Below are 15,991 nucleotides of genomic sequence, written 5' to 3' on the forward strand. Positions count from 1 at the left end.
ACGTAAATTGTGACACTGCTCCAATACTTTCCTCCGTGCAAGCGTCTAGCAGTGATGGAGGGTCCTTTTCGGACGTTTTGGCGGCGGAAAAGGTGTCTATCTTAGACGACTTCGGTTATCGCTTCGTCGTGGGTTACTTCAGCCACAGGCTCAGCGATGATTCGGCATCTACGTCTGAGGCTGAGCTGCCCAAGAATGCCTTTGAAATCCTCATGGCTGCAGGCGCAAGGCGAGGAAGATTTGATCTTTCGGGACTGAAAAAGAATTGTAGTTCTGGCATGCCACAGGCACAGGGACTAAATGCAAAGGACCAATTGTTCAATAGCATCATACTATTGCTGGACAAAGAAGCAGTCTGGTTCAAATCAGGAAATCAGAATGAAGCTGAATTCATTGTCAAGGTAAGAATGAAACTGAAGTGAAAGGCATTAGATTTCAACTTTAGACCTTTATTATTAAGTAGCGATCCAAGTAAATACTCAAGACTCTGGATTTAATTTCACAGCTAGGTCTATACAGGCTAGTCAGGAATGAATGACATTTTCACTTTTTAATCTGATTTGTCTAAAAAATGAAATACTGCGGTGAAGTTGAGAAATTTTATACATAGAAATGGTTTTACTCTCTAGAATAGGCTAGTACTATTTTTATTTATCTATAATATTTTCTCTCTTTTTGGTGGTGGGGGGGGGGGGAGGGGTACCATTTTTATTTTACAGATCTAGCCTACTCACAATATTACGAGGTCTGTATTTAGACTCAAATGAAATTTCGGAAAGACTTTCAATCCATATATACCCTGCAATAAAATTTGAATAGCATGTTCAAACTCATTTCTACATTGTCTTACCAAGCTTTCACAAGCGAGAGATATGCTGATGCTGAAAGTGTTTTTAATTTTTTTTAATATTTACCGGCGATAGCTCAACTTGTCTCGCCTGCTTCAGTCCAGACGATACTATTTTTATTGTTCTTACTAAATAAACATGTCTATCAAATTTAATGCCTTCAATCGTGCGCAAAAATTTGACAGAATAAAGCCATATTTTGGTATGTTTGAAACTTTTCCATCTTAAATGGTCCAAACCTTCCCCATACTTTTTTCAATTTTGAGTGGGGGATACATATATGGAACTCTTGCCAGTTTACATGCAAGTTTGTTTGATTTAAATATTAAAATCAAGTTCAAAATGCTACATGACAATAGCCAAGAACTCGGAATGATACTTTTTGTTATACATTCAGTGCTGTTTGTAATTGTAAAAATTTTGCTTGTTTCGAACAAACTTTAACAATTAACTTTTCTATTTCATAATTTTTTAAGACTCTCACCGAAGCTCTGTGGCTTATCACAAATCACCACGCAACTTTGGCCAGGAAAAGAAGAGTTCCTGATCTATGGACACCGTTCCAGAATTTGAATGACTACAAGGCCAAAAAGCATCGATGTCCATGCTTGGAATCAGAGGACTTGTTGAAGCAAGGTCACCTTGTTTATTCTTTATCAGGAAGGGCATCACTGGCAAACTTCACTGACTTTTGTCAGGCTGTGAGAGGTCTAGGGGAATGCATGGTAGCGTATGGTCAGTATCTCAAGAAGCAAGCAAGTGAGCAACTTAAGAGGCAGAAGATGGCAGAGCCAGTCAGAAAGGTACAGTAGATATGCTTGTTAATATTTCTATGGAGAATTCCCAATGTATATACCAGCTGAAAAAAAAAAGATATTTTAACTTCACCTTTGAATATGCATTTGTAGAAGAGGTGCATATTTTGCTGTTTTACATGAACACTCTAGCTTCAATTTTGAAAATAATTTATTTGTGTATTTTTTCCATACAGTTCATGCATCTTTCAATTCTATCAATTTAAACCATTGAATTTTGTAATCCTAAACCATTTCCTATAAATTTTCAGGTGTCTGACTCAACTACTGTCACGTATCGCCCAAAAGCATCACCTGGTATGGTTGAGTGCCAGTACAACCTTTTGGATTCGGTGATGACTTCTCTTCCCATTGGCGATAGTATCTTCTTTGATGACTCACAGCACCTCAACATCCAGTTCACCAACCGCATGCAGCGCACACGTTTCTTCAAAAATCTTCATTTGTCAGTTGATGTAGACTTGCTAAGGTGAGGATTTAATTTGAGGGCTTCAAACTATACTTGTAGCCCAATACATTATGTTTACTAGAATGCTGAGGAGAAGTTGATTGAAGTTGATACTGAAATCATAGTTGAGAGTACCCTGCATCTCTTCGTTTCATTCTCTAGATAAAAGTTGCAGATGATAATTTTTTTTTATAAATAGTTGTGCATAGACCAGTCACCAGTGGCCAATACACTTTTAAGATTTTATTCATCCTCTTGATTCCTTTCCCCTTACTTTTTTATTTTCTTTAATTTTAATTTTTCCCTTCTTTGGTTTTTCTCCCTTTTTTCATTTTGTTTCATCATTTTCTTGAGTTTCTCTTTTGTTTTTTTTGCTTTGCAGGTACTGCCCTGGTGGTTCAAAGGATACTATATATATTCTATCAAGAGTGCAGGAGAATCGAGATACTAACCAGGCACTGAGAGATGCCACTACATTCTTTGCCAGAAATTGTGAGAAGCTGCCCCAATACCATACGCTATTCATGAAAAGGCAAATCCAGAACAGATAACAGCATATTTCAGTAAAATGTTGAAAAATATTCAATAGTTCAAGAAAGAAAGAAGTTAAAAAAAATTGAGGGTGGATCATTTAACCAGTTGATTTCTTTGAACATCAGAGATAAAAACATACAAATTTTTGTTTGTTTTTTATTATTTGTCAATAAAAAATTCTATAGATTTGAAATTTTGTTATGTTCTTTTTATATTTTATTCCATTTTAATACTGTGATTTCGAGTTCACCTTTTATTCATAAATTTCACACTTCAGGTACTCTTCAGTGGCAAAGCTCCAACCTGTACTTCTCAGGGCAATGTATGCAGAACTCTCAATGGATGCGTCGGCAGACAGAAATCCTGAAATGGATGCACGCATGAGGATGGCTTTGGAGGGGGAAGTGGGCATCGTGGTAGATCTCCGTACGCAAAATCAAGGCCGTCCAGACGACAAGTTCAAGGTTTTCTTCAATCAGCTAGAAACTGACTTACAGCAGGTAAATCATAATTCTACAAGAAAATGAATGTAGTTCATATACTTTTGCAGTACTTATGGACTATTACATACATGTTGTTCTCTCCCATGCTTTAGCAATGCAGGAAATACTATTGTCCATATGTAAACAAAAATAGAATTTGTTTACCAATATGGGTATTCTGTTGGTACTAGCAGCAGACGAGAGGCGTCATAACGTGGAACATTTGGCAGAATGGATTTCTCTCCCAGATCTCATTCAGCAAGTGGCCAGCAGATGTCCAACTGGTACAGATATTCCGACCAAGTCTCTAGTCCGCTTGCAGTTTCAACCAAGAAACCCAAACAGCCATACTGCTTCTACATACAAGAAGAAGTATGCAGTGCAGTACAAAATACAGGTCGCCAGATTGTGTTCAGAGTTTCTTGTTCAAATGCATGAATGACTTTATTTGTTGATGGATCGGAAGAGGTTCAACGTGGTGAAGAATGAATAAAGAAAGTTAATCATTTGTCTCACGATGTACAAACGTAGAAAGGTTGCGACGTTTTGACTGCTACTGCTGGTCTTCTTCAGGCAATGAGCATAGACCACGCTGCGCAGGGGTTATATTCCACGCTGCAGGGGGGATATACGTTGCAACCTTTCTACATTTGCGCATCGTGAGACAACTGATTAACTTTCTTTATTCAATTTATCTGTTGTTTTGCCTTTTTCTACTCACATCTAACCAATTATTTTTCTTTGTTTTATTTTTTATTTCAATTTTAGAGAAATTGAAATATTGATATTTTTCATTTTGTTTCTGTTTGTAATTCTTTCTTTTTTGTTTCATTTTGCATATTTTTCTTTTTAAATTCAGAATTTACATTTCAAAATCTGTTACACAGTAAATGTTTTCAATATACATTTAACCTTGCCTAAGTCGAACTCGCCTAAGTCAAAGGTCTTATCAAGTCCTCTTCTCTTTATATTCTATTGTTTTTAACCCTCATAAGTCAAATTTCTTCTAAGTTGAGGTTATTTCTTCAGTCCCAACAGATTCGACTTAGGCAAGGGTGACTGTACATTTATATTTGTCAGAAAAAACAGAATTACAAACACAAAGCAGTCTTCATGGAAAATGTAATTTTGTTCCTTCTAATTAAATAGAATATGTGTATGACTGTATGTACAATTTAATTCATATGTTTTCTTATTCTTTTTAATCTTCCTCTTTATCTTCTTCTTCCTCTTCTTCATCTTCGTTGTCATTTCCTAATCAATTCTTTCTTCATTTTATTTGTTATTTCATTTCATTTTAATTTATATTTTATTTATTCATTTATCTATTCTTTTTTTTTTTTTTTTACAGAGGAGACAGCTGAGGGAAAGCCATCCTGATGTCCACTATTGTGCAGCTCTGTACAAGTACCTCAGATCGATGTCACTGAAGCTTGGATCATCGTGCAAATTACTGAGTTTGGATGACAAGTCCAAGATATCTTTCGGGGAACCTGGGACAGTTTTGGCCTCTGGAGTTCGAGGAAAGCAACAGATAGCACCATCTACATCAACAATTGAAGTAGCAGATCATGACGTCAACAACAAAGGGCACTTGACTCCTTCAGTTGTGTTGGATGTTGAGCTACCTGATGATGTGGACAGTTCATTTTGCCGTGGCAATGTGACAGTGTTTCTGAATGATTCAATGTTTCAGGCATCCACACCATTTCGCCACGTGGCATCAATTCACAGATTGCTGACAGGAGACAGCAGACCGCCAGTCCTCTTGATGTATACAGATGGTGGACCTGACCACAGGGTAACCTACCACTCTGTTCAAGCGTCACTGATAGCCCTGTTCCGTGCTCTCAATCTGGACATGCTTGTGGCAGCACGGTGTGCACCAGGAAACAGCTGGATAAATCCAGTAGAACGAATCATGGCCTTGTTGAATCTTGCACTACAGAATGTTGGCTTGGAGAGAGACAAATGTGCAGATGAAATTGAAGGTATACTTTTGCTATTCTCATTGCATGGTCCCTGAAAAGATATTTCCATGTTTTGATGATGTAAATTGTAAAATAAACTGTTCCAAAACAAACAAGGATATTTTCAAATACCAGATATAATATATAGGGCTACAAATATGTCTGACAGGAAGGGGGTATTGGTGGACAATTATAAGATGGGAAATTTAAACTTGAGTTTTCCCTTGAAAGTGGGGTATTAAATCTACAAATAGTATTTTTGCCATACTTCTTGTACAAGAGGTTTCACATTTTAGATACTTAATATTGATTTAGGGATTTAATGCCAGAAATTTTACCCAGGTTCATGTGGTTGTAAAAAAAAATGTACTTGTTAAAACCTTGCTCTTATTTTTATCTTGTGTATATTTTACAGAAATCCTTCGCAAGTGCTCTGGGATGACTTCCATTCGGAAAGCTGCAGAAAAGAGTGAAACCATCTCTGCAGCGTGGATCGAGTTACTGCAGCCAATGATAGCACTCTTGAGAAGAAGATTTGAACGGCTGGCATTGAAAGACCGCAAGGTAATATCCAAATTTTATAATTATATTTACTTTTTTTTCTAAACAGGTGTATTAAAGACAGAGGTTTTCCCCCTTTGGTACACATCATTTAGACCAATGACAAGAAGGTAATTTGAAAGTAATGTTTATCAATGGATTTTGATTTGCTCATCACCTCAGATTCTTACGAAAGAACCTGTCACCATGGAACACATTCAAGATCTTCAGAGATTTGTGATGGAGATTGATCCAAGTGTTGACATGAACAAGCTTCAACAGAAGTTCGTTGCAAAGAACTTACTCTATCAGCAATTTGTGACCCGACACTGCAGGGCAAGGAATTACAGTTTCCAGGTACAGTAGACTTTTTTTTTTTATTCTTAATTTCATTGAAATATCTTTATACTTACTGAATAATTCTTGCCTTTGATCCCAACATGGATAAACACTGATTGTGTTTATCCATGTTGGGATAAGGCAAGAATTATTCAATTATTATCTACCCAACATATTAAGAATCATTAATTTGATATCTTTATACTTGCCAAAGACTGCAAAGTGCAAAGTAAATTTAGAAATTTAGGACCCGAAATGTCACTTTATAATAAAGTGAGGTTTACTGAAGTTTGTGACTGCCTGTATATTAATCTGTTTGATATTTCTACCTTTTTACCTATTTTTTTTTTCAGATTCGCAAGTGTGATGATGCAGATTGCTGTGGGCCCAAGCAGTTGACTGAGCTGACGTGGTTACCAGACCCTGTACTAGATGCTACTGGAGAGCACTACAAGAAGTATGAAGAAGTTGACGGTACAGATACAACCCAGGAATTCATGCCATCATCAAAGAACTTCAAAGGAAGCATTTCTGAAGAGGAGCAGGTACATGCATTTGCAATGTGATATTCACAGCTTGTAGTACTCTATGGCAGCATTTTGTTTAGATTCATATTTGAGGGTGCTGCTCAGCTAGTGACCACCACTGGCTTTTTCTCTCCCTGTTTCTGACATAGCTGATTGATTTGGGGAACAATTTGACAGAATTTACATGCACATTTTTGTTACTCTACACAAAATTGGGTTTGGGTTATGGGTCATGGGGGCATGGGTCTGTATAAGTTTTGCAAAGTTGGTCAATTCCATTCAATGTTACCTTTTATTGTTAATATATCTTTTCATGTACATACTCTGATAAATTCATGTGTTCTACTTTACATTTCTACACTATTGTATTCATTCCATTTAATTTCTTTTATCAGAGCTATCGGAAACTGAATTTCTATGTAATTTTTTTCATAAACCAATACAGCAATCTTGTTTCATGTATAACTTGTATATGTAAGTTTTATACTTTAGCTGCTATTCATTTTCTCATTTATACTAAAACCTTTGTAAAAACATATTTCGTTTTGTTCAGGGTGCTGCTACTTCACATCTCACAGCACAGAATGCACGCACAACAATCCAGTGTGGAGAATGTAAGAAACCACGCGTCGTCTATGCAGACCGGAAGACATCCCCAAAGGATCTGTTCGACTTGAAAGCAGCTACTGAAGACTCTGACTACACATGTGGCAGTCAACTGGTTCCTGTTGGGCACAGACTCTGCAAGAAGGTAAATGCTTAAACTGTATAGACAGTTTAAGTTTTCATTTATCTCTTTTTAGAAGATGTCTGTAAACAGTGAAGTGACTTCAGATATACAAGTACATCAGACTGAATAATGCATAAGAGAATCTATGTAAATTTAATTAATCATTTATTTATTTATTTATTTATTTCATTTCCAGAATATTAAACATATAACAATGAAACGGCCCAGGAGAAGGAATGCCAACTAAAATGACTGGGGATATCTGTAGAAAGCTCTCCTCATTTTAGTTGAATACATAAACATATGCACAAACCCATTTTAAAATGAAAATACATGCAATTTTTTTTTTTTATAAATCCAATCGAAATTGTAAACCAATGTAAAAATCAATGCATATAATTTTGACATTTAAAAGAAGAAAAGGGGAAGAAGAGGAAAGGGAAATGGGGAAAGTAAAAGGGAAAGAGAATACAGAAAAAAAAAATATTTAAGATTCTGAATTAAAACTTGGCTGGAATTCATTTTGTTTTACTTTTTTTTGCGTTTATAGTCTATTTTGCCATCAGAATAAATACATTTTACATCTATACCCATATTTTCAATCGGGGTGCTACTTAAATTTTTTTGAGGTGCTTGCCCAGTTGAGCAAGCAAAGTACTACAGAACACTTAAGCTCTACCTAGTATTGAAAAAAACTTTTAAAAAATACACAAATGTAAGTTTCCAACTGAATTTACCTACAAAATTTGGGCAAGCATTTTATATCATTGCTCAAAAATGCTTGCCCAAATTTGACTTTCACTTGCCCCAAGCACCCTGTACATCTCTTTTTTTTTTCTTCTTCTTCTTTCAGATGTATGTTCGTTTGGCCCTGAATTGCGGGGACCATATTGAATATGCCTACTACAGTAGCCAAAAGTTCGTGCAAGGTGTCTGCTGCTACTGCACACAACCTTCTTCTGGTGGACCAAGAAGAGATGCACTCAAGAGAATATACAAGACAGTGCTTCCTGTTTGTGAAGATTGCTTCAACATGGGGAAAGAAATCCCAAAATGCAGACCATATAAGAAATAGACACCCCCACTAAATTGTGTGGACTGTCAGACCAGATATACTGTTTATCAAACAGCTGCATTGTTTCTGCACCTTCTGACATTATTTTCTCTTCACTTTACAATGAAGATTTTCCTGGACATGAAACTGGAAAAGAAAGAGTCGCTCCAATGCACCTTTGTACGAAGGGCATCCAGTATTCTTTGTTTGACTGTGGCTAGTAGATACCATTGTACTGAAGTTTTTACAGTTGTACATCTAAATATTGTTTTGGTAATGACTTTGTATTCTATATTTGCAAAAAAGGTCAATTTCTTTTCAAAATATTCCTTGCAAACATCTCTCACAGGCAACACTCTCTAAAGATACTTCCCACCTCAGGAAATTTGATATCAGCTAAACACCTGCAATATGAGCAAAATAATGATATAAGAAAGGAAGACTTTAAAACAAGACAAAAATACCTCAAACTTGTTATGTATTGTAGGCACAAGTTTGCATTAACTGTTGGAAAAACACAACAACTGCATTTCTAATAAAGGATTCTGAAATGCTTTAGACACAGTAGAATTCTTTGTCTTTTGTTATTATTGGATCATTCACAACTGCCAACATTTTTACAAGTTGTCATTGGGTACTCTTTTCAACCCCCATTCCTCAAAGTTGTACAAAATTGAATATTCACATTGAAATGTTCTACAAATAAAATGGGTACGCCACTAGGTACAGGTAACTCTGCCTAAGTCCATCTCTTGGGACCACAAAAATCTGTTCGATTTCGAAGAAATTTGTCTTACTAGAGGTAAAGACATGTTTTGCATGATTTGTTAAAAAAATTACTTCAACTTGGGCGATTATTTGACTTAGAGAGGTTTGACTTCGGCAGAGTTCACTGTATTTGCTATTAAAAATGTTGATATATGTGTGAACAGCACCGAAAAGGCTATAAACCAGCATCTTGTGTATTCCCCTGGAGATGGTGCCTGAGATATCTCAGGCTTGGCAGGGGCTGATTCAGGATCTTGGGGAAAGGGGGGCTTCATCCGCCAAAGGCGAAAGGCCCGAGCCCCAGCAGGAAGTTTGGGGGGCCTCCCCCAGGGAAAAAAATATTTAAAGGGTCTTCATATGGGATTTCCTGGCATCTGACGATAGAATTTACACATCTTAGAGCTGTTGTCAGTGGTGTACCGTCGTACTCAGTAGACAAAGCATTGGAGGGGCAGAGTGTTGTTCGTGAACAATGCTCTGCCCCTCCAATGCTTTGTCTACCATGTACGACAGTACGCCACTGGCTGTTGTGAAAACTACAGTCAACCTTGTCTAAGTCGAATCTGTTAGGACTGAAGAAATAGCTTAGATTTAAAGGTGTAAAAACAAAAGAATATAAAGAGAAGAGAACTTGATAAGATCTTTGACTTAGGCGATTATTCGACTTATGCAAGTTCGATTTAGGCAAGGTTCACTGTACTAGTTTTTTTTTTGAGTGGGGGGGGGGGGTCGCCGACAAAAAGGGGGGGTACTCGAGCCGAGGGAGATTTTGGGAGGGATTTATTAAAAAAAAAAAAAATCCCTACCTACTTACCCTATTTTTCAGTGACCCGTTACGCCAATGCAACATTTTTTTTTGGCCTAATCAGCAGGAAGGAGAGGAGATGAGGGCTAACAGCCCCACAATACCTTTCAGGGTCAGCCGACCACACTACGAGACAGGCAGAGTCAGCAGGCAAATGTAGAGATCCAGTGCGTGAGAGGACGGACGGCTTCGCAATCAGCCTATAAGCCCTTTGGTGTAGGGTGGGGTGACGCCCTGAGGCGATTTGTCTTCACCCAAATTGTGCGCTCCTATTGGGCCCTGGCTCCGTGCTGCCAGGCTCCTCTGGCCGGAAGTGTACATCCGGCGCAACATGGCCGAGCTGCGGAATTGCCTTGCTCCGAACACCGCGACATGAATCATCTTGCACCGAACTCCCAGGTCGTGCTCCAGCGACTGGACGAGGGTCGTGTCGATCCCGTCTGCCCGTTCGGGCACCCCCCCGGCGAGCTGCGGTTGGCGCTGGTCAACGCGCTTGTTCTGTCCGCATGCCACGTGGCCCGAGCCGTGCAGCACGCCCCTGCTTGGTAGCGACTGCAGAGGTGGAGGTGCGAGGATGACCTCTGCCATTTGCGAGAGATACTGGCAGCCAAAGCAGCGAGCGAAGGTCGATGTTGAGACGCCGTTGTAAATTAGCGCGCAGACCCAAATGAAGAGGTGCGCAACGCGTGTCCCGGACAGTGTGGTGGTGATGATCACAGGGCTGCGCACGAGTGTTATCGTGCATTTGCACCTGCTTCGCTTTGTATCATAGAAGGAAGGAAAGGGTTGGATTTAAATCAGGGTAGAAAAGAAGACAGATGATATTATTAGAAGCAGATTTGAATGGAAGGCAATGCCACGTGCATCCTGTACAGTCTGGTGGTGGAGAATTTCTCAGTTGTTGATGCTTTTCAGAGTATCTGCGAGGACATTCATATGTACATGGTGGCGGCCTCGCTGATGGCGGAAAGGAAGAAAGAGATATAATTAGACATTGCTAAAAGACCCGTGCAACGCACTTCGGCCCGTTAACCCATTACACATGAGGGGAAGATCTGACTGCACGAATACTCATGAAATAACTGTCTGGGGATCACTGGATGTCTGGTGCCGTTGCCTTAGAGGCATGCGGTTTCGCAGAACCGCAACAATATAATCGATACGTGTGCAGTCGTGGCCAAAAATATTGGCATCCTTACACTTTTCTCAAACAACTCAATTTTCTCCAAAAATAAGTTTAAATTGACAAAAGTATTTAATCTCCACAATTCTATATTTCACTGTTAATATTATAAAACCTTTGTTTTTTCACACAACTTTATATATCCTTTTAAATCAGAAAATAAAAAGAAATGGCATCGACAAAATTATTGACACCCGTGACTTGATATTTGGTCGCACAGCCTTTGGACAAAATAACTGCAGTCAAGCGCTTCTTATAGCCATGAATGAGCTTCCTTCACCTCCACTGGCAGTTTGGCCCACTCTTCTTGTGCAAACTGTTCCAGTTCTCCCAGATTTGAAGGGTGCCTTCTCCCAACACCTGTTTTTAGTTCTCCCCACAGGTGTTCAATGGGATTTCGATCTGGACTCATTGCTGGCCACTTCAGAACAGTCCAACATTTTGTCTTGAACCATTCCTGGGTGCTTTTTGAAGTGTGTTTGGGGTCATTGTCCTGCTGAAAGAACCATGGACTTTGACGGAGACCCAGCTTTCTGACACTGGGTTGAACATTGCGCTCCAAAATGCAGAGGTAATCTCTTGATTTCATGATGACACGCACACATTCAAGGCACCCAGTGCCAGAGGCAGCACAGCAACCCCAAAACATCAATGAATCTCCCCCATGTTTGACTGTCGGGAAGGTGTTCTTTTCTTTGAAGGCTGCATTTTGTTTTCTGTAAACAGAGATTTGCTTCACCAAAAAGCTCTAATTTGGTCTCATCTGTTCACAGGACATTCCCCCAGGATTTTGGCTTGTTCAGGTGTGTTTTGGCAAACTCCAGTTGTGCTTTCTTCTGTCCCTCTCTCTCAACAGTGGGGTCCTCCTGGTTCTGCAACTACAGAACCTCCTTTCATTTAGTTGGCGACGGATGGTGCGAGTTGAAAATGTCGTACCTTGTGTCTGAAGGTCAGCTTGAATCCATTTGACAGTTGATCGAGGTGCTTTCTCCACCATTCGAACAACCCTTTGCTGCAATCATTGATCATGTTTTCTCTTGATCTTAGGAGATGGACTTGAAGCCTTGAGGTTGTCCATGCTTGGCTACAATCTTGTGTGTGACCTCCTAAGACAATTCTCTGGTTTTCTTTCTTTTCTCCATGCTCATTGTGGTACACAGTGACACAAAACAGCAGAACGACTCCTTTTCTCCATTAAAACTGGTTGAATGAGTGATTTTTATGTTGCAGGCATCTGCAACTCACCACAGGTGAGTTCAATTCCGAAGTGAAGGAGAATCACCTGCTTGAAATCTAATTATTTCCAACAACTTCAAAAAGATGCCAATAATATTGTCTGGGCACATTTTAGGAATGCTGTGCAGAATAAGCCAAGATGTAGTATTTTTTCAGCTTTTTTTGTTTTGTTCCACTGCAAACCAAAGAAATACATTTCTGTACCCAAAAATATTGTTTAATTTCAAACATTTTCTGGAAGAAATGGTTCAATGTTTGAAAAAAGTGCAAGGGTGCCAATATTTTTTGGCCACGACTGCAGACGAATTGAAATTCCTGCAATGAATTCCGATCAACCTCAAATGAATATATTTCGAAGAATTATTGTTGTGACTGCAAAGTCTACAATCAATTGTATATAAATTGAAGCATATATTTATTTGCCTTTTCAAGCTCGGTTTAAATAATATAGTAATGCACATTCAAGTGACTATTGTGAAAGACAAGACGTGTTTACAAGCTCAGCTTATCTGATCAGCTGAAAGAATTTTTTAACTTTTTACTCTGGCTCTGAGTGTCAGCAAGCCGTTTTATTTTTCAAAGAAACATTTAGCTTTGAAGTTCAATAAAGTCACAGAACAGTGTATATTTAATGTGCTCCCATTAACAGAAATCCAAAAGTTGAACTTCACTTTTACACAGTCTATCTTGAGTTTGAATCCCAGCACAGCAATAAACTGTCAACTTGGGCTTTCACAGGTAGGGTGTGAGCCATCATTAAACCTGGCAACCCGTCAGTATTCGTTGGTGGACGTTAAAGATCCCACGACATCATTCGCAAAGAGAAGGGGAGCTCCAGCCGGTATGCGGGCAAAATTTCAAACACGTGCCCCAACCTTAGTCGAATGTGAGGCCTGACCAGCCAGTTCATGAAAGACTTGTGGCAAAATTCCCCACCAGCAAACCCCACAAGAATGTGGGAACTGTGGCACTCAGAAAGAAGAAGAAGAAGAAGAAGAAGATGGTTAACGAAGGTGAGGCGAGCAGATTTCCAAGCAGAATAGCAGAATGGAGATGACCTTCGACAAATGACGGTGAATAGAGCAAAATGTTTGTGAAGTGCAACATGTTGTCTTTTGAATAAATCTGTCAGCGAAATGACGGGTAAGAATTCCTCGTATTTTATAATGTTATACAATGGGGACTCATTCAGTGTGTGCAGTTTTCTGTGACCAAACGTTTTGTTTCTTGTTCACCATTCACAGCTCATCTGTTCCTGACATGCTGAAACCACCAAAGGTAAAACGCACAAAAAAGTGGTGGCAGTTGCTTCAAAAGAATCGCACCAAGAAGGATGTTTCAAAGGCATGATACAACGTTGGGCCTTCCAATGTCGATCCTGCAACATGTGATGCTCGCGGTGTGTAACGAGAACCAAGAAAATGCAGGGGAAGAAAATATGCAGATCCGAGCTGCTGAAGATGAATGTGGTGAATCCGGTAACAAGGTGAACATGATGTTGGACGTGCAGAAGGTAACTGATGATTGTTTGATGTAAAAATAAAGTTAATGGTTTGATAAATGAAATATCTTGGGTGATTGCCATGAAACACGTAGAATGCCGTGGAACAGACCGGAAAACTGTAATTAGAGGAAGGCCAATGAAGTTTGTGCAGACTTTCGGAATGAAGAACAATAAATGGATGATGTCACTCCACTCAAATATCCTGATAGTGTTTTGGTAACTTCCATTTTCCCTCGGACACTGCACGGCCACAGGTCTTGCCCAATGGAGAGTACCAGACGCTTCATCTTTTCAGTCTCCATGTCTTCCTTGCCAGCCAGAGCCATGCTGAGGAACCGGACAAGGTTTGGGGGTAGGATATTTCCAGGAGTGAGCTCCATGTCATCAGCTGTCATTCTTGACAATTGCCGTCAGCTGTCATCCTGCCATTGCTGCCTTTATTGGCAATATCAGTGGAGATGCTTCACCGATTGTTGCAAGTGAAGGATGACTTGAAAATTTCACTGAAACAAAGTGATGGAAAAGTACTCATAAACAGAACAATTAATGCTGGATTGATGAAATGCTCTGAGAATATGCAGGCAATGATACGAACGGACACAGCATTACGGTTTTTGAACAATGTCCGTGGATCTCCAGCATACTGGAGGACAGTACTTCTGGATCTCTTCACAATGGTACGTCAACTTAGCATCCCAGCATGGTTTCCGACCCTATCAGCTGCAGATATGCAATGACCAGAAGTTATCCAGAGCATCAGTCATCAATATAGGCAAGTACTGATGGATGAAGATGTGAAAAATCTATCATAGGATGAAAAGTGTAAATGGTTACATTGCAATCCAGCAACAGCTGCTTGTCAGTTCCAATAGAGTCGACTCCTTCTTCAAATAATTCCTTGGATCCAAGAGTAACCCTATCGGAGAAGTTCAGGACTTTATGATTAGAATTCAGTTCCAAGATCAGGGCTTCCCTCATGCCCACACAATTTTGTGGATAAAAGATGCTCAAAAACTATATGTCAATGAGGATGAGGAAGTCGCAACTTTTATTGACAAGTACCAGAAATGTTGTTGCACAGAATGATGAAGAACTTCAGAAGCTTGTGCTTGGTTTTCAGAAGCATGTCCACTCACAAACATGCAGATGAAACAAGAGGTGCAGATTCAGATTCCCCATCCACCAAGTGCTAAGACGTTGATTGCAGGACCCTCCATTGAGCTGGATCCCATAGTTGTAGCACGACAGCCAAGCCGACAGCAAGAAATACTAACTCAAGTGAGAAAAACTATGGAAGATAAAGATGTTCCTGAAGATGTTGCATTGGATGAGCTATTGCGACTGTCACATGTGGATATCTATCGGCACAATCAAGCTCTACAATTCACGAAATGCAGCAAACGTATAGTTTTGCAAAGACAACCATCTGAAGGTTGGATAAATCAGTGCAATCCAGACATTCTTCACACATGGAAAGGCAACATGGATCTTCAGTTCATCGCTAACCCCTATTCATGCTTTGCTTATGTTGCCAGCTACATGTTGAAAAGTGAGAGATCTATGAGTGAACTCCTGAAGAAGGTTGCTGAAGAAAGCAGGAGAGATGATATCAAGTCGAAACTGGAAAAAAGTTGGTTCAGCATTTCTCAACAACCGAGAGGTCAGTAAAAGTAGTCTATAGTTCTCTATAACATGAAACAAAACATGGAGTGAAACAAAACATGGACAAATGAAACAAGAATTGGACACGTCACAGACCACGTGACACGAAGCCCAAGATGGCGGCCGCCATGTTGACATCGCCTCGCCTCACACTTTCGCGTGCGATGTAGTGCCCTTTAGCAATGACGTCGTGCAGTATATACCAGCCGCTCGATTGTATTTCGGTAGGTGAATCAAATAGATACTGACACATTAATCAGTCAGGCAATTAAATACCATTTTGAATGGTATTTCTGTTCCGGCGATCTGCCACGTGGTCGCACGTAGATAACAGGCCTCGTCAATGCAACTTAATACTTGGCCAAGTGATGACTGAAATATTCAATGGCATTTATTTAATTTATAACCCATAATGCCGTTAGATCATTGTTGTAGATATTAACATAATATAAGTATGCATATCGTCTGTATTACTGTGTTGTACTCGTCTCAAAAGTACTGGCCCTGAGTTGACCTCGTTAACGGAATTCAATCAAAGTGCCTTTA

At 39.4% G+C, this 15,991-nt stretch overlaps 2 protein-coding genes and 1 long non-coding RNA gene across 3 annotated transcripts in view; 2 read left to right on the forward strand and 1 right to left on the reverse strand.

Annotated features, from left to right (window-relative positions):
- LOC147019161 (uncharacterized) overlaps nucleotides 1-15,991 on the reverse strand; it is a 78,980-nt gene that overhangs the window by 12,892 nt on the left and 50,097 nt on the right. The gene's annotated exons all lie outside the window — the stretch shown is intronic.
- LOC147019162 (uncharacterized) lies at nucleotides 3,317-5,716 on the forward strand. Its single transcript, XM_085899909.1, has 4 exons — nucleotides 3,317-3,499; nucleotides 4,479-5,118; nucleotides 5,513-5,661; nucleotides 5,708-5,716. The coding sequence occupies exons 1-4, from the start codon at nucleotides 3,359-3,361 to the stop codon at nucleotides 5,714-5,716; spliced, it is 939 nt and encodes a 312-aa protein (XP_085756035.1). The 5' UTR covers nucleotides 3,317-3,358.
- On the forward strand, nucleotides 5,831-8,847 carry LOC147019163 (uncharacterized). Its single transcript, XM_085899483.1, has 4 exons — nucleotides 5,831-5,994; nucleotides 6,330-6,521; nucleotides 7,057-7,254; nucleotides 8,087-8,847. Exons 1-4 carry the CDS (start codon nucleotides 5,845-5,847, stop codon nucleotides 8,306-8,308), a joined length of 762 nt encoding a protein of 253 aa, XP_085755609.1. The 5' UTR covers nucleotides 5,831-5,844; the 3' UTR covers nucleotides 8,309-8,847.

Source organism: Eptatretus burgeri, chromosome 10 (assembly GCF_056783735.1).
Source record: "Eptatretus burgeri isolate ZD-2024b chromosome 10, Ebu_testis_v1, whole genome shotgun sequence".
NCBI lineage: Eukaryota > Metazoa > Chordata > Myxini > Myxiniformes > Myxinidae > Eptatretus > Eptatretus burgeri.

Excerpts from the sequence above, each read along its gene's own strand:
- LOC147019162 (XM_085899909.1), top strand. The coding sequence starts at position 3,359 with ATGGATTTCTCTCCCAGATCTCATTCAGCAAGTGGCCAGCAGATGTCC. Across the intron at positions 3,500-4,478 it reads GCTTCTACATACAAGAAGAA|AGGAGACAGCTGAGGGAAAG; the intron begins GTATGCAGTGCA and ends TTTTTTTTACAG. Across the intron at positions 5,119-5,512 it reads ATGTGCAGATGAAATTGAAG|AAATCCTTCGCAAGTGCTCT; the intron begins GTATACTTTTGC and ends TATATTTTACAG.
- LOC147019163 (XM_085899483.1), top strand. The coding sequence starts at position 5,845 with ATGGAACACATTCAAGATCTTCAGAGATTTGTGATGGAGATTGATCCA. Across the intron at positions 6,522-7,056 it reads GCATTTCTGAAGAGGAGCAG|GGTGCTGCTACTTCACATCT; the intron begins GTACATGCATTT and ends CGTTTTGTTCAG. Across the intron at positions 7,255-8,086 it reads GGCACAGACTCTGCAAGAAG|ATGTATGTTCGTTTGGCCCT; the intron begins GTAAATGCTTAA and ends TTCTTCTTTCAG.